General features: G+C 35.7%; 1 protein-coding gene across 1 annotated transcript; it reads left to right on the forward strand.

The window, feature by feature from the left end:
* Nucleotides 1–274: 274 nt before the first annotated feature.
* LOC143866965 (Mitochondrial inner membrane translocase complex, subunit Tim44-related protein) lies at nt 275–17,978 on the forward strand. Its single transcript, XM_077376057.1, has 12 exons — nt 275–483; nt 1,837–1,877; nt 2,051–2,145; nt 2,413–2,493; nt 4,302–4,384; nt 5,974–6,025; nt 8,232–8,324; nt 11,557–11,625; nt 11,854–11,955; nt 12,119–12,187; nt 13,415–13,471; nt 17,307–17,978. The coding sequence occupies exons 1-12, from the start codon at nt 413–415 to the stop codon at nt 17,391–17,393; spliced, it is 900 nt and encodes a 299-aa protein (XP_077232172.1). The 5' UTR covers nt 275–412; the 3' UTR covers nt 17,394–17,978.
* The last annotated feature ends 1,391 nt before the right edge of the window (nt 17,979–19,369 follow it).

Below are 19,369 nucleotides of genomic sequence, written 5' to 3' on the forward strand. Positions count from 1 at the left end.
ACCATGTTGACTTTGTAGAAATCAACCACTAAGGGTGCCCTTCATTCTATCATTCCTTGTATTTCTATCCTTTATTCATGCACTTGATTGTAAAAAGGTCTTTTAGACTGTACGACACCCTACGTTTAGGAACCAGTATCCGCACATAATTTCATAAATTTGAGGCTTGTTTCTGGATCATTTTCCCTTTTATGGAATAACTACAATCCGTCATTTTGTCAATATTAAGAGATTTTTTCGTAATTTAAGCCAGACTTATAAAGAAGCTCTTTGAACGTGCTTACTGCAATTTCGGAGAGGAAAAATGCGAACCCCTTCGTTTCATCTCCTTTAAGAAAACCCTAGCTTTTGTATATCTTTTTATGATCTTTTCTGATTTTACACTATTCTTCAAGAGAACCAGTAATCATCAATGGCTTTTCTAAAATCGCACACGATCCGACATCTCTATCGATCTCTTGAAGTTCGAGAACTTTCATCTCTGTAAGCTATAGACAGATCTATGTTCGTATTTTTGTTTTTTTTTTCTTAATTTTTATTTTATTTTCTCATTTGTGAAAATGTAGTACTGAAGGTTTGATGATTCGCATTCGAATGTTTCTTCTTTATCTTGAAAGTAGTTAGATTATTCATTTTTTTAGGTGCTGTTTGGATACATGGATTTTATAATCGAGGATTGTAGAATCCTGGATTTTACAAGCTAAAACCTGGATTTTATAAGCTAAAACATGAATTTTATAAGCTAAAACCTAGCTAAAACCTAACTAAAACATGAATATTAGCTAAAACCTAATTAAAACATGAATATAAGCTAAAACCTAGATTTTATAACCTAAAACCTAGCAAAACCTAAGATTTTATAAGCTAAAACCTAATTAAAACATGAATATAAGCTAAAACCTAAGATTTTATAAGCTTTACCTAGATTTTATAAGCTAAAACCTAGCAAAACCTAAGATTTTATAAGCTAAAACCTAATTAAAACATGAATATAAGCTAAAACCTATCTAAAACATGTATCTTGTGAAATCTTGGTTCTAGCATATAAAATCCAGGTTTTAGCTTGTAAAATCCAGGAATTTACCATTTCCAAAAAAAAAATTCCAGGAATTTACATTCCACTATTATAAAAGAGAATAGAGTTCCTAAGGTGTCACCTCATATAGCTTATATGAGGTGGCGCTTAAAAACATAAGGGGCCCACTTTGTTTGGATGATCCAAAGCGTTCATTTGATAGGCCCTCACATAGATAGGGTGTGCCCAAAAAATCAACTTCATAGGATCATCCTAACACTTCCATTTGTGAAGGTTGAAATGGATGGGTATAAACCTCCATAAATCTGCCAATTTTTAACCTCCATAAATGGAAGGGTTAGAATGATCCTATGGACCTGATTTTTTGTAGGCACCATATCCATCTAAGGGCCTTTCAAATGAGTGGTTTGGATCACCCCAAAAATGTGGGCCCCTTATGTTTTGTGAGCGCCACCTCATATAAGCTATATGAGGTGACACCTTAGGAACTCTATTCTCATTATAAAATCCTTGTATCCAAACGGCTCCTTAGGGTTTTGCTTAGGGCACTCATTAAGGAGCATTTAAATGCTCTTGCAAACATCAATTTACACATATTTTGAGACTCTTACACATGTTTTGAGACTTTTTTTTTTTTATAATAAAAAACTGTGTAAAATTATGTTTGCAAGAGCATCTCATTTTTTTAAAGCCTGGGCAATGGGCGAAGTGCAATGGATTTTATTTTATTTTACAATTATTTTTCAATTTCTGTTTGCGTTACATGGAATCGTCTTAGTTGTAACTGTTATGATTTTTAGGTTTGGAAGCTCTGGAAGCTATTCGATTTCGGGTGTGAAGGGTAATCTGATTCCACGCGTTATGATATATAGGTTTTCTTTTTTCTTTTTGTTAATTTTAATTTTGTTTTACGGTCTATTGGTTATGACACTAGAAAAGAATGCTAAATTATATGGTATTTCAAATGGTGGTTTTGTTTGTTTGACTGTGATTTTGAAAATGTGGTCGATTCAGGACAAGATTTCCGAAGCATTGTTACGTACTCACTTAAGGGATGGGGCCCATTTACTCAGAATGTGGGAATAGCAACGCCACGCCATTCTTTGATGGTACTTGTTTTTAATATTGATGACTCTTTAGTTCTGTAGGTGAAGTTATTCTGTACACAATTGCGTCTCTTTCATCCGTGTATGCATTGGGATGTGATTTTGAGGTTGCAGTATCTGTTGTGAAAATGCTTCTTTTGCTTATTTCTCTTTCTGGATTGTGTTTTGCTTTTGAGGTTGGAAGTATGCATATCGATATTTTTTTTTAAGTGTTTGGAGTTTGAACTTTGAAATTTCTCGTTGATGCATGCATGCTTTTTTTGTACACAGGTCACTAAATTATCAATATCCTTAAATGATACAAGGTCAGCATCAACACAAGTGAAAGCACCTCCTCAAATACGAAAGTCGGTAGGTACCTTTTTTTTTCTTATCAATCACAAGGAAGTTCTAATGTGAATGATTTGGGATTTCTTTGAAAAGAAAGATGTGAAAGCAAGGGGATTTATTGACTAAAGGTCGGGATTGTGTTTTCCTTATCTCACTTGATTCATAAGCCTGACTTAGACTTTCTTGGATTGTAGTTTCTTTTGTTGCTGGAAATCTTCGAGCAAGGAACTCCATATATACTTCCCACTACAATTTACTTGTTGATTGCTTGAAGTGACAATTGTTGAATTTTCTTCTAGTGGCACATGAGTGAACCGAATAATTTGGAGGATATGAAGCGAGTATAGATGGTTCCAAACATTTTTTTTTAAAAGTAGCAGAATATATTAGATGAGGAAACCAACCGAGATGGTCAAGTAGATGGTTTCAAACATAAGACATTTATTCCTCGTAGGACAGTTGCTTTTTTCCCCATCAAACAACATCACGGGAATGCCCTTCAATGCAAAGAAGACTTTGGTTGGCTAGTCCCAAATGTGAAAGATCATGCTCGAGTGGCCATAATGAACTCACATACTAGAGAGCAGATAAAGTGTTCACAGTCAGACTTTGCTTGTCTAGAGTAGGACCCTCACCCTCACCAAAGACAAAGGAGCCTAGATCCCCTACTAATGGTATCAATTAAGCACACTTTAACTTAATTTAAGGGGGATTTAAAGCTTGGAGCATGTTGTGGCATCTTATACTTATAAACAACTTCCATCCAATGATATAAGCAGTTTTGACAAGCACTTAGCACACCATGGATGTCATTTCCCTTGCCATTTGTAAGTACACATTGGCAAATCCTGCAATGCCTTTTGTGCAGTCTTTCATAACATGGCATAGTAAGCAACAAACTAAGAGCTATACACCCACCATTAGCAATGTAGGAAAAAAAAATTCCCAATAACTTATACTATTCGATACTAATTGAATACCCCCCCCTCCACTGGTTTCTTCCAACTAAAACCCTCTGTAAAAATCTAGCAATAACTAGTTAGGAGAATTCAGAAAATTGTCCCAACATAAATTCTTGATGATAGCAAAATTTTCAAGCCAGAGCTGACAAAAGCTTGTATATTTGAACAAATTGCGTCACACTATTTTAAAATATGGGCTTCACACCATCAAATTTGAGAATTACTCAAGAAGATGAACTTTTATTTCTTCAATCCAATAATTCTCTCTAGATATATCAAAAGAACTTTTATATCCCTCGGAACCCTTGTTTTTTTTTTTTTTTTTTTAAATGGCAAAATAGAGACATTGCCTCAGCCAGTGAACCCTTGTCCTTCCTTTATTGCATTCTAGACTTTCACCTAAACTTCTAAAGCGAGTTAACCTAACCTAAAAGACACCTGTTAAACCCGAAAAAATTATTCATGTTTTACAATTATAGGGCCTACAAAACCACATAAAATAACTGAAAGGAGCTTTTATAAAACATATACTACCCCCAATCTAAAAACAAACTTAAAATTCCAACTTAAAAGAACCGTATGACTTCAAAACACCCTCCCAAATCAAAACACATTCAATTGATACGGCCCACATGTACAAGTCAATGAACTAATAATAATAATAATAATAGATCAAACGCCCGTCATTCCTTTCTCTTTTCCTTTGCAAATTGAATGTGAGGAGACTCCTTTGCAAACTGTGGAAAATTTCGTGTGTTTTTACTAGTTTTCTTGTTTTGGGTTTTCAGTAAGATAATGATATGGCTATGTTCCTCTATTCTAGTATAGTTGATCCTACTGACGTTCCTTAATATTTTATCTATGTAGGGGGCTCTGAAAGTGTCCATGGTGAGTCCTGGAATTGTGTATGAGCCATATAAGCCTCGGGAGCCCATCCCATTTTGGAAAAGGTTGGATACCATTTTTTGTTCTTCTTTTCAAATTCTTGGAGATTTTGTTTGGCATTTCATTATGGTGTGGAAGCAATTTAACTTGGTTAGATCGTACTACCGTACTAACCATTTTTTTGAATGATATAGATGGTACTAACCATTCGTAATAAGCTGTAGGTTTGATTTTATTCTGTAAATTATGTGTATGTACTTAGGAGTTTTAATTGGTATTTGAGAACCCAATAACAATATCGAATTCATGTTCTGAGAAGTCTGTCAATCACAATTCATGGATCCCACCAAGACAATTTCCCATTTCCCACTTCCAACATAATTTGAAGATGGATTCCTAATTTTTGTGCAGCCGCACCAGCACTAGTTCATCGAATTTCTTTAAACTCTGGAATTAAGCATGATTTTATGAGCAGTACTACGATCCCTTATGGGATTTCTTTGTGTTACACCCAGGCCATCGATGTCCCATTTATTCAGGGTTTACATTATGACTTTTTTTTTAGTTATTGTTTCTGGGTATTAGTGATCTCTATGTCGAGCACGTTCTTGATCCTTACCTAAAGCAATTAAGACTTCTTGCAATTAGGGTTTCTTCCTAGCCTTGGTCCTTTTGGGACCCTAATAAATATGATTGAAAACGTCACATAATCCATAAATTGAATATATACTAAACTTGCGATATATAATTTGAGTAATCAACAAAATTAAGTAAACAAGTTACGTGTGCACCCAAGTAATTAAATGTAAAATTTCTGAGCTATAGCAATCCCACTTAATTTGGATTCTATTAGAAATGGCTAGACAAATATAAAGGAGTTACATGTGTGTCCTAAGTTTTAGTTTCTTTTCTTTGGCCAATCTCTGCTCGTGTAGTTTTGTTTTCATTTCAATTTTTTTCATAATTTTTTTATCTATCAAGAGAAGAAGAAAAATTATAGCTTCCAATCGATAGAGTTCAAAACCAACCAAAATTTGCTCCATGATTCTTAGTACTCTTTTGGTCTTATAGTTGATCTCCCAGATTCCTTTAATAGGTGGGAACTTGCAAACATTTATGCCGCTTATGAAGTTTAGAAATCTATAGCACAAATACGGGTACTTATGATGGTATTTGTGACATTTTAAATATGATATTTGGGCTTTTCAGCATGCAGTAAGGAAACTAAAATAAGTGTTATATTCTAATTGTAAATTCATTCTTTAACTCGACTATGAATCTTGCAAACTATTAGCTAATTTGAAACTGCTCTCAGCATTGTGCTAGATGGGACTGGGTCCTAGGTTGGAACCTCAATTCTAGTTGTCTGTTGGGTTAGCTGATTGTGAAGTGCACATTTGAGCTCTTTTCAATACAGAGCTGCTTTGCATTATATATTTCCTATGGACTCATGAATTTTATATTTCCTGTTCTTTGTCAGTGAAAGTTCCCTCCTTTTTTCTTATTTACCTGTCATTTTTATTTTTTGTTGGAAGGCCTTAATTCAACCTTTACAAGAAAAAAAACAAATCTTCTTTCGCATTTATTCCTTTGGCTTGTAGAGTAGTAATATCATCATTTTTTCTTATTGTGACTTTGGTAATTTCTCAATTAGATGGTTCACAAGAAGTGGTTGGAGAAGAACAAAAGATGACTTTATTTTGGAGGTAATGCGTTGTTTCTTGATGGTGTGAAATTCCTCTTGTTGATTTCAGGTTCTTCTATGTGCTTGCAACTATTTGAAGTTTTGAACTTACCCTTAGTTAAGTTGATGCAACTATTTGAACTTTTTGTGCGATTTCGTTAAAATGTCAATGGTGTGGAATGGCGAATGCAATAATGATTCTTATTTCGGTGAAAGGTTGTTGGTTTTGTATTATTGAATCAGATTTTGTGTTGGTTAATGCATTTTTTTTCTTGGTAGTAGAATATTATCTAATTATTATTTCTTTGTGTTATTATTGTCAGAAAATGTCAGGTTGGCGACATAGTTCTTGAACCACTTTTTTAGGTGTTCCTCATCTGGCAACACCTTATTTTATTACATTCTGTCTATAGCCTCCTGTTTGATACCAGTTCCATTATTTTTTTGGCTTTCAGATGAAATTTTGTTTCTACAACTTTATTTGCACTTTTTTTAATGAAGAATGTGCACCAACTCATCATCTATTGATTTGACTTCCTAAAGATACGAGCTAACTGAACCTTTCAAATTGAAACGACAAACTAAAGAGCCTCATGGAACAACCTGCAGGAATCCAAAAGCTATCCATCCAATTTTAGTCTTATGAAATTATTTTAATCACCCACAATTGTCTGCCAGAAAACCCCAAAAGGAACCGTCTATGCACATTTCCCACTTCTCTTGCAAACCAGCATAAGAAAGTGATATTTTCCTTACAGTTCAAGCGACAGCAAGAATTGTTGTTCCCAGGTTACCCCAATTATACCATCAGAATTCAGCTTCAAATTCTTTATTTGATTCATTTGTTCATTGCCTTCTTGTTATGGATGGTCCCCTATCATACTCTCTAACTAGAAAGAACTCAATGCTGCTGAGTAGAGAAATCGGATCCATCTTCCATGTATTATCGAAAAATGGTTCATCTATCCTTTAGAGATCATTCTTTCATGCATCGCCTTCCCGCTTGGGTCAAATTAAATCCCAACTAGAAGAGCATCTCACCAACCTAGATATGTTATTGATGGAGCCACAATACCAAGCTAGAAAAGCGTCACATTTCTCTAGAAATAAAATCTTGGAGTTATCGAAACAGAATTTCATTATTTCGAACCGATGTCATCCATTGTGATTTCTTCCATAGAAATCCTACTTCTACAAGACAATGTACTCACCATAGCTCTAATACCAACTTGATGCAGGACGGGTTGGGCGAAAATTAAGGAACAATGGGAAGTGACCGTTATGAAGGTTAAAGTCGATTTATGAGGGTTTGGTTAAGGGTTCTAAAATCAAGAATAGCAATACGAAAAGCAAGGCTGATCAGTGGATCACAAAATTAATTTTTGGATTAAGAAAAAAGTTACTAAATTTAGGAATTGAGCCAATTTATAATTTCTTCAGTTTTATAAAATTCCAGGACTGGCTATTAAAAAAAATGAAATTCCAGGACTAAGATTTGATCTGTACGAAAACCATTCAAAAAAAAAATTGATCTATGTGAAGTGAGAAAATGAAGATTTGAATAATAGGAGAAAAGACATTGAAGGGAGAAATTAAAAGAATAATATATAAGCACTTAGAAATAAGATATGTTAGGACATCACATCAGTAACTCACCAAAGGCATTGCACCAATGACACCAAGACATCACACTAATGGCTAGATTATGAGCATCGCACCCATGTCTAAGAGCAATGGAAGTCACATCCACACAAGATCGTAAGCGTCAAAGTATTTATTTCATTCATTTGTTCATTGCCTTCTTGTTGTGGATGATCCCCCATCAAGTTGTTGCAAGTATAGGCTTTTTGTGATGTGTTTAAAAATTTTAAAGACTAAAAATATAACAACAATCAGAGAGTTGGAAAATAAAATTATAAGCATGCTATTTTTTTTTTCATTCTGTGTGATTTGTGTTAACCAAGCAACATATCTCAAGTGACTTTGATGTTGAAATAACAGTCTCCCTACTATTATTCTATTGAATACTAAACACCAAGGTTTCGTTTCTTGATCAACCCATAGTTCATGAATAAGATTCATGTTCTTTGAGGGCCTTCTTACTCTTTGAAGTAGGGCCTCTTTTTTTGTTTTGCAGGTGCAGCTTTAGTCTAGTAGGCCTCTTTGCTTACTATTGGCATTTTGAAGAAAATGTCAGTAGCATTCTGAGTTTGCTCCTTTTGTCACAGCTTAGGAATGCATATGCTGTTGCAAAGTTAAGGAAAATATCGGGATATTCAAAGAAAACATTCTACTTAGAGGCTGTACAACTATACAAGGAGGTCTGCCTTTATATTTTTGCTCTTTTCTTTTACTGAATCAACTTTGGTACCTCTCAGTTCATGGTGAAAACTTAATTCCAAGTTGTACTAAGTTTATAATCGGTAGCGCATCGCATTGTGCAATCAACTTAATTGTAATGCATTTACCATTTTTAGATGCCTCTAAGATGCATGATACTGTGATATATGTTTTCTTATAGGTGCACGATTATATGCTTTCCTACAGGTGCATGATAGCATACTTTCTTATTTAGAAAGGATGCATGGTGCATGCTTTCTTACATGTAAATATCGGTATTGGCTGGTCTGATAATCTCTAAGCATATTTTAGAGTAACGGCCACATAACATCGAAGACTTTTTTCAATTTATTCACAGGAAACCGTTCATGTAGTTCCACCAATAGAGATGGAACAGAATTAATAAATGCTGATTGTGGGCTCACATACACCATATGATAACTATCTAATCTATTGTTTCACGATTAGAATTTACTATGCACTTTGTGAAAGTTCATCCTGAGGGTTTTGTGTTTTAAAAATTTCTGGAGCGAAGCCTGGGCCGGCTGAGATTGGGGTGTCCTTAGAAATGAGTTAGGGGAGGTTCTTTAGGCTTTGCAGGACCCATTGGTATAGCCGATGCAAGCGAGGCGGAGGTGCGTGCAGTGTGTCAAGGCATAAAGTTGTTAGATGAAGAAAGTCTTGATTGAAGGAGACTCTCTGAATGCAATTCGATGGCTTAGTAGTTCTCATCATCATCCTTGGAGATTTGACTATTTTTTTATGAGATTCGTGATTGGGCCAGCTCTTCGTCACTTCTTTTTCATCATGTAGAAGACCAGCAAATGAAATGGCCGATAGTGTTGCGAGGGCAAGGATGGATAAGGAATTTTTAGAATTATTCGATTCTTTGCCACCCTGATTTGTTTGTTTCATCCTGTTTCTTCTGTTTTGCCCTTTCTTTGTTTTTCTTTCCTTTTATATCGACCATCTCGGTCTTCTTTTATTAATATGTCTGCAACCATTCAAATTTTTTTTATGCAGCAAGTTATGTATTTGATTTAGGAAACTTGGGGCCGGTTGGGGAGTTGCAATTCCTTGTCTACCTGCCAATAAGTTGCTATTTCGTACATGCTAGGTCTCTAGTACATTGACAAGTTTCATGATATCAATACTTCTCACAAGTCCTGGTATACACTCCTCTTTTCTCTATCTTTCTACCTTCACATTATGGAGTAGGACCTCTGTAAACATGATAGTCAGAGCGCTTGTTCTCAACATCTAATTAGATTTGATGTTAGCCAATTGATGCAATTCTAGTTAAGTTGCATCAACTTGGTAAAATTGACGGTAATTCTCCTCTTAATCCATTGATCTTTGAGCAACCAGCTTTCCTACTTCCAACTTATCTAACTTATTTATAAAGCTTCCCTTGAGTCTATCAAAATCAAGACACACTTATTTTGGTGCAAGATGAGCAGACAACCTAATGACACTCTGTGTGTCGGTAGGAGAGATGGCTGGCCCCTATGTCTGTTGTCTGCCATATGGGCTGGCAATGAGGGATATAGACTGTGATTGGGTGATCTTAGATACATTTTGGGGGAGGGGGTGACACTATATGAATAGATACATGGCATACGAGGTAGAGGATGAGGCAATCCTTGGTGCTGGAGAGCCGTTCAAGGGCAAGGAAGCTATAACGGTGACCCGGTGATCATGTTAACGAGTGCAGTCAAGGTATCCTAGCAGGAAAAAGTGGAAGGCTCAAGTTTGAGAGGAGCTGTTGGAGTTGAATAGGATTCTTGTATTTAAATTGAAAGGGTGAAATGGAGGATTGGTTTGAGAGGGATATCTTTAAAAAGAATTGCTGAGGTTACCCGATGGCCCCCAAAGTTGCTTTCTATTTTAATCATCCATGGTGTTTTTTCTAAAATACCAACAGGAAGTCCCATAACTATCAACATCTCATCTGCATCTAAATAGCCTTTTTTTAGATATATACTTTAATTCTTAAGAAGAAATATTATGGAGACTACTATAGGTAGTGTTTTTGTTTTTGTTTTTGTTTTTGAAATGGACTATAGGTAGAACTTCTGGCTGTCTTTATTTTTCTTCACATAACAGAAAAATGAATTCCATAATTTGTGGACATGGACACGAGTGTCGCATGTCGACAAAGACAGAGTGTCGGATACGGCAAACCCCCAAAATTTAGAAACGGGGGCACGGCTAAAACGAAGATTATATGTAATCATGATTTGTGAATATGGATTCGTGTGCCGAGTTTTGACATGGATACGGAGTATCTGAAATGCCAACCCCTAAAAATCTAGAAATGACATATTTTGCAACAATATAAATACGGTATTCATTTAAAAAACTAATAAATCTCAGGAGGGATTTGCTAGCGTCTATCGCAGAAGTCCTTTTGCGGATGGCCTGTTGCATGTGAGAGCAGCCACCTCGTGAATGAAGACAAAACCTGATGAAAAGTGTGTGGCTGCTCTCACATGCAGCAGGCCATCCGCAAAATGCCTTATGCAATAAAAGCTAGCAAATCCCATCTCAGGATTAATCAATTATAATCTAAAACAAACATGATATAATCAAATAACGAGGAATTCATCAATTTAATCTGGTTTTCTTTGGTCTCCAATACGCAACAAGAAAGGGAGACCAATATGATACAATGAATATAATATTGGAAAAAGAGTTTGTTTAGGGTTTTTAGGTTTATGGGAGGGGATATAACAACAAATATTTGTTAGAAAGAGTTAACAAAAGATTTTATAGTAAAAAGAAGCTATAATAATAAAAGAGGTAAACACAATATTCAATAATAAAACAGACTGTCACACTTGACATGGCACAAAAACATGTCGACACGCCCATATTAACTCTGACAATTCAAAGCTTCTAGCAGCACGTTGAAAAATGTCGAAAATAGTGTCGACACATGTAGAGATGCGTGTTGTGTCGGACACGTGTGTCAGCAATAAAATTCAAAGTGTCGGCTAAATCATCGTTCCCATTTCTATTTTGTTTGGCTTTGTTAGCGGGCCACTGGAATGAGGATTTGATTTCAGATCATCGTACAGGTGGTATGGGTTACCGGGATGATTTTTTAACGTGGGTCACTGCTCTATGTAGCAGTTATATAATTACTTGGCATGTTCTTTCGAACTTATAAAATAGCTTGCCTTTCTGATTCCGCATTACAAATTGTTTCAGATAAACTCTCTAATGGCAAATGGGGATAAAACTTCATTAAGGAAAGCAGTTACAGAGAACATGTACTCTGTAAGTTAATGTTCTTTATTTGTGACCTTGTCTTCCAGACATTTTTTTTATTCGTACTTGTAGTTTTCAGCAGTTTTCAGCCTTCTGTAAATTCCATCTCTAAATTTAGCAGTCTGTTCTTATTTACTTATTTAATTTTCCCGCTGTTATTTTTTTTAATTTAGGAGTCTGCTCTTGTTTACATATTTATTTTTCCTGCTGTTATTTTTTCTGGCTTTACAATGGTAGGCCCTCAAGAATGAAATCAAACAAAGAGAATCTATGTGGAGTTCTGTCTACTGGGAACTGATTGTACCAGTTGTTAAAATACGGACACTACGAGCTCGTATGGTAAGTAATCACATTCTATTGGTAGAGAATTCAATATATAATAATATATTTCTGTCCAAATATATTTATTTTAGGCTGTTTACTACAAATAATTTGTTTTTGGGGTTGCAATACCAAACACTCCTATTTCGTCGAGGCCAACCATACATCCTCTGTTTTGCAGATTAGCATTGATAAAAAGGATCTCAACAAAGCTTTCATACAGCTTACAATCGAATTCGTGTCTAAGCAGGTTTGCATTTGGATTTTATGGTCTTGCTTTTATCATAAACATTTGCATAGAAGCTGCTGTTTCCTGAGTCCTTCATAGCTGGTTACAGCTGTGTAAGCTGCCACAACTGATGTTTAGTTATTTATTGAGTAGCCTGCCTAATGCATGCAAGAAATATCATATTCAGATAAGAATGGTAGACTGAATTTCTACTGGACTCTAGTATCATTTTTCTTGGTGATAATTTTTTTTAATGTTGACGAGATTTTATCTAGTTTGGGACAAAGGCTTGATGTAGCACCGTGAAGAAAAATTGAGGAAAGGGGATAGAATTAGAAGAATAGGGGAAGAAGAGATGAAAATAACCTGAAGAAGAGACGAATTTAGGGAAGAAGAAAAGACGAATAGAAGAGAAAGAGGAGAAGAAGACTTGGGGGAGAAGAAGAGAGGAAATTAGAAGGGAGAATCTCAATTCATTCAATAATCATCAAAGTAACAAAATAAGTTGTAAAGAAGCCTATAAATAGGCAAACAACAACCTAGGAAATAGTAACCTACGAAAACATGAACTCTTAAAAAAGCCTTACTAAAATAAGAACTCTAAATAACCAAATGACTAAAATACGCCTAATAAAATACTAATTGGCAAATATGCCACTTATTTAGGCCTAATATTTGCATCAAGGCTTAGTTGAGTTGTTGACGATTTTATTAAGAAAACACGAAGAGGTCAAAGACCAGCAAGAACAAAAACAACCAGAGAGGACAAATCAAAGAGCAGCAACATGATCAGCACCAGGAACATGTTCTCTCATGTGCTTTGTGTTAGTTGCAAGCCAAAAGTAATGGCAGTTGACTGAAATATTCACGAGTTGTACATTAAAGGACCATTTTTACCGTTCAAATAAATAAATAAATAAATAAAAATAAAAGGATCATGTTTGCTTACTCCAAGCAGGGAAGACTATGCATGTTAGTTGGGTCTTTGGTTAGTAATTCTAGAATGATTTCCGTGCCTCCTCTTTGGTTCTATTCTTTGATGACCCTTCTTTTCAGTTGAAACCACAATGTCGTTGCTTCCTTTTCTTTTGGCATATACCATACCTTCCTTTTTATAGTTTTGCCTGTCTGTATATGTCAAGGCATGCTTTAACCTTGCTAGATTCATTGCCGCCATGTATTTATTTTGTTATTAAGTATCATCTTATGAGCTCTTCACCACTGTTTAATTTTTTCATTTTCTTGCAGAAGTTTGAGGCATATGATTCAAAAGGTAATGTCGTCTCAGGAGATAAATCAAAAGAGGTATGAAGAATATATTACACTCATTGTTCTCTTTATAATGATGATGCTCCAAGATTAGTATTCATTATTTTATGTTTATAATTAAACTTAAAGAAGCATTATATACTTCATCATATTGGTTGTCTTTAGCTTCTACAAGAGAAGATTGAAGTTCTTCGTTTTCTCTGAAATGGCTTAAAAATAAGATAAAAATACCTTTCTACTGTGAGGACGCCATTAATGGGTTGATGCATTGTTGTAGGAACTTCCTTACAAATTAATATGTTGTGAGCTCGCCTGTTTAATTGCTTCGACTTGGATTTGCCTAATCTTTTTTCTTCTCTTTCTGCTGAGGCTGATATGTGGTGGTTTTCTATCCAAAACTGGGCTGATTGTCTATCCAAAACTGACCGCTACTTGGAGTAATAGTAAGCATAAGACAACATATGCAGCGTATGATTAAAATATACAAATAAAATGTTACATCACTCACTATATATGGGAAACTGTTCGTGAGCTTGAGCTCATATAGCTTATGAGCTAGAGTGCTACAAACACATGGGTCCCACATTTTTTGGGGTGATCCAAAGCATTCATTTGGAAGGCCTTTATATAGATAGGGTGTGTACCAAAAATCAGGTCCATAGGATCATCCTAACCCATACAAAAGTGGAGGAAAAATGGACAGACACTGTTTGTCGACAAATCTGCCCAATGGAGCTGATTTTTGGTACACACCCCATCCATGATGGGGCCTTTCAAATGAATGCCTAGGATCACCCAAAAAACTGTGGGCCCACCTTTGTTTCCTGCGCTCGAGCGCATATAAGCTATCTGCACTCGAGCACATGAACTGTTTTCTCATATATATATATATATATATATATATATATATATATATATATATATGGAATCAGTGGTACATAGCAGTACATACTTTTTTTTTTGAGTAGCAGTACATACTTTTATGTATGTATATGTATATATTTATATTTTTTATATATAATTATATATATATATATATATAGAGAGAGAGAGAGAGAGAGAAAAAATTGTTGGTGCGCTTAAGTTGTTATAACGCCTCCCATTCGTTTAAATGTTTGGGTCCCGCTTAAGCGCACCAATGGGAGGCGTTATAACAACTTAAGCGCACCAAAAAAATGGTGCGCTTAAAAGCTCACCAACAGTTTTCTCATCCACATATATATATATATATATATATATATATATATATATATATATATATATATATATATATATATATATATAGAGAGAGAGAGAGAGAGAGAGAACGGTTCCTACACATATGTTTAGAGAGTTCTCTACACACTAGCTTAACATATATATATATATGTGGATGGATAGGTATTCATCTAGAGAAGGCTCCACAAGCAAAGACAAGGATCTAATTTTACCCCATATTCTATTGTATGAATGAAACACATTTCTAAAACTGACGAATAAACGAGTTAACTTTTTTTTTTTTTGAATGGTAACGAATTCCATTAAAAGCAGAAAGAAAGCAAGAAGGGGAGGGGTGGGGTGGCTGAGTTGGTTAGAGCAATACAATAAAAACAAAGAAAGAAAAATGAAAGTACATTGGATGTCCCACAAGGTGGGAAAATGAAAGAAAATAATATATCTCTAGGCTCTTCATCTCAACCCTTGCCTTTGCTAGCCTATTTGCCTCTGTAGTAGCTGGTCTTCTATCATGGTGTAACGATATAGAAGAACCCGTCACTCGGTCCATAATTTCATATTACCAATAGGCAAAATGCCATGGGAGAGGGAGACTACCATTTAACCACCTGATCACATTAAGGGAGTCCCCTTCTACCATCGCTCTGTCTATGAGGGAGGGATTTGTAATACTGATGCCTTGGAGGACCACTCTGATATCTGCCTCATTGGAATTTTCTATCTCAATGGGATCCAAGAAAGCCTATCTCATCGAAGGATATTATGACACCTAAAAAATTGTAGCTTTGGAAGAACTCCAAGGAGTTACGATTCAAAGAAAGTCTACAACTTTGCCACTTTGTCATCAAGACATGCGAATGTTCTTAATTTCCTTCCTTAGGGCTCCAACTCAAATAGGCCATGCTCTTTGTTCGACGATCTTCCTCCGTGACGTTCTTTTGTTTGCTATCTATTTTTGCCCCATTGTTGTACCTTCCGCTTTCCGCTCTTTTTCCTATTTGAACCTGACCATCTCAGTCTTGTTTTTTCAATAAAATTGGCTACTATTAAAAAAAGTTACATTAGGATCATCTTATGAGAGATGATTTTAGGAGCACAACTTGTTTATTTGGGTCCGAGAAATGAATAATTTAGATCACCAAATAATGCGGGATCCACTAATTTTAAAAGCTCTAATATCAATCTTTGAGCCACATTAGTCAAAGGGTTAGGATCACTCTATTCAAGGCATGACCTATCTATGACCTGGGCCTAGCAAATGAATGGTTTAGAGTCTTTAGACCATTGAATATTGTGGGCCCTACTGTATTATTTATTTTTGCTGTAGTCTCTCTCTCTCTCTCTCTCTCTCTCTCTCTCTCTCTCTCTCTCTCAGTTGAGTGACCTGAGGATCATTACCGACGATATTAACCCAATTTCTTATATTGTGACCGACGATAATAACCCAATATGGGGGCCTCCTAGGAATTTTGTTGTACTTCTCCTCTGGGGTTGGGGACTTGCTTTTTCTTCTCTTTCTGCTCTTCCTTGCAAAAGTGGTTTTGGCTTTTTAAGGGGAAAATGTAGTGGTTGCCCAGATAAGCAAACATTGACGAGGGGGAGAGCAAAGGGTGGATAGCATGGAAAGGGGAATGGTGGGGTTGGAAGAAGATTGTAGTGGTTATCGAAACAGGCAAACATTAGAGAGGGGAGAGAGGGGGGGCGGGGGGGAAGAGAGAGATGGCATGTAAAGGGATATTGACTTTGGAAGAAGAAAATGTAGTGATTTTCCAAACAGGTAGACATTTAATAATATCAATATAAGTTGAAATTGCAATGAGTGAAATCTCCTTTGGTGCCTTATTACAATCTAACTAGAATGTAATATTCTATGATTTGACAATGCAACAGTGCACTAATTGGATGCAGTGGATATACAAACAGGCAGAAATTTAATAATATCCATATAAATTGAATTCACATTGAATGAAATTACCTTTGATACGTTCTTATGGTCTAGTTGGTTTGTAATAGTCTACGTTTTGTGAAACATTACACCGTTTGAATGTTAGGGTTGTCCAATCGGCATGATTTTTGGGCCATTGGAGATCCAACTGACATGGCCTATCAGATGGATCTTCCGGATCAAACCAAAGATGGAGACCATGTGTAATAGTGGCTATGCTTCATCTTATTACAATGAGGCCATACCCTACTGAATCATTCGTCATTCTCTCGTAACATCACTAGTATATAAATTCAAGTAACCCTCGAATTTGAATGATCTTAATTTAACTGATAACAGCTGTCAATTTGTCACCACGAATGTCCTTAACCTTTTTTGAGCAATGAAGATCACCTTCATTATTACATATTCATAAACAAAGATCATTTTTCTCTCCCTCTTGTAGTCTACTTCATATCTTTCGTCAATATAGTTTTTTATTCTGAAAAAAAGAAGTGCAATCGGGTTTTGCATACTAGCACACTTGAATGACGTAAAATGAAAATTAGACATTAAATGGCTATCAGTATTGGGAATTTTTTGTAATTTTTGTTTCTCTACAAGTATTTATGCATCTTTAATTCCTATGTTTATTTAGTACCAGTAGCTAGAGTTTCAATCTTTTTCTCTCTATTGCATTTATGCATCTCTGTTACCCATGTGTTTATTTAGGTACTCGTGCGTGATATTTGGGTCTTCGAGAGATCTCTATTTCACACCGGAGCATACTGGCGCCTTTGTGGAAGGATATCATTATAGGCTGCCCTTGCCCAATGCAGCCTCTGTATTTGGACAACTCACTTATCATTGCCATTATCCACATAGGTCTCAGGTCTCGTCCTTTATTCAGTTATTCCAAATTGTTTTCTCTTTTTCACTTCCAATATTTTCCCCAAGTCACTTTGCAACCTGATTTTCAAAAAAGAAGAATACCAAGTTTGGTTTCCTCATTAGCTTTCAAAGCCAAGGAGCCCCTGGTTTAACTTCTCCCAGGTACGCAAACACCATACATTTATTTGAGTGCAGAATAATGTCTCACAGGAACATTAGATGTGAACTGTGGACTCAAATCCAATACTTTGACAATATAGGGAAGAGGGAGCAGGACATTTAAGGCCTGACTACTGAGTTATAAACATGCCATATCCGTGAGCTGATGAAAAATGGGGTTGTTTATACTTCATATGTATGAGAAATCTAATGACAGTTTGAAATGAGATGCTCACTGTAATGGTGCGTTTGGGCTCTATCTCAACAATACTATGTTGCTAAAGCTTTGGGTACATGAAAAATGAATCCCGTCGTCAGACAATCATGTGGCAATGTTTTGAAACTCTTGTTTCTTGTTTTGCCCATAACTTTTGATCCAACCGTTTGAATATCGATTTCTTGGATTCATTGGTTTTCTTTCAACTTGAGGAACACAATGAATCCAACGGATCATTCGAAATTGCAAAGGTCAAGCTCCAAAGATGGAAGAATACACATCAAAACAAAATGAAGGAAAATACCTTGTTGTTTGTTGTTTTGAATATGCTTTTTTAAAATCAGTCTTATTTTCATATTTGTGTATGGAAATTCTGTTCACAGCATATTCTCTTAAAGAGGCTAACCTAGGTATAGGATATTGGACTGCATATTATAAACACAAGGCCTACCAGACATAGTCGTTGGATAGAAAATGTGGCATTTCTAGATTTTCATTCATTTGGTAGGGTGGTTGGATTAAACTATTCCAAGCTAAAAATTTGATTTAAAAGGTGGTTTTTCTTTCAATAGAATGCTTCTTCTTTGAAATATAAATGCCGTGTAAATTATTTGAAATTTGAGTGTAAACAAGAAATTGGGTGAGGTATAGTGGAAAATTTTATTATCTGATCAACATTAGCTAGGGCTCTGTTCACTTGCCTTCTTGAGAAAGGAAAGGAGAAGAAAGTAAGCCAGATTTTCCCATGATTGGACATGATTTGACATTTTCCGCCATTCACTTGTTTGCTCGGGAAAGCGGAATTACATAGGTGGACAGTATAAATAATGACGTGGAAAACCAACTTTCTTGCACTTTCCCTCTAAATTTTCTCACCAAAAGGATGGGAAAATCACTTTCCTGAGAAAATCACTTTTGCCTGCATACTTTCTTCCCCTTTCTCGGCCAAGTGAACAACGGAATTTTCTCACAGTATTTTTCCTTTCTTTTCCAGTTTTTCACGTCAGATTCTGTTCCTTTCTTTTCTTTTCCTGCAGCTAGAAAACAAGTGAACAGAGCCTAGAGGTAAGAACAGACACATTCCTGCGAGATGCCTACAATCGAGCAGATTAGATGATTTGAAGAAAAACCGTTGATTTTTGTAATTCTTCTTACTCGTGGATTTCTATTCACCATGGGAGTAAGACTATGGGCCATCCTACAGTGTTCTACAAGATCAATGGCTGGGATTGCACATCCCCTTCTGGAGCCCAAAAATTGAGTACTAGCATTGATCAAGAGTGGCTGTGTCTCTTCTTTGAAAACTAAATGTGAGTTCTTTTGAACATCTTTTTGGTGAATGGTGATTTCCAAATCGCTTATCGGAACATCTTATTGTAAATTAATTAAGGCTACTGATATTCGCACAATCATCTATTAATAATTACACAAACTTGGCTTGTCTTTTGAATCTAATTTGCTTGAGAGTTTTATGGGCTGTTTAAATAATAAAAGACAAGCTGAGTTAGTGCAATTACCAAAGCATGGT

This window comes from Tasmannia lanceolata, unplaced genomic scaffold (genome assembly GCF_043159265.1).
Source record: "Tasmannia lanceolata isolate RefF3 unplaced genomic scaffold, GAP_Taslan_0.1 ptg000002l, whole genome shotgun sequence".
NCBI lineage: Eukaryota > Viridiplantae > Streptophyta > Magnoliopsida > Canellales > Winteraceae > Tasmannia > Tasmannia lanceolata.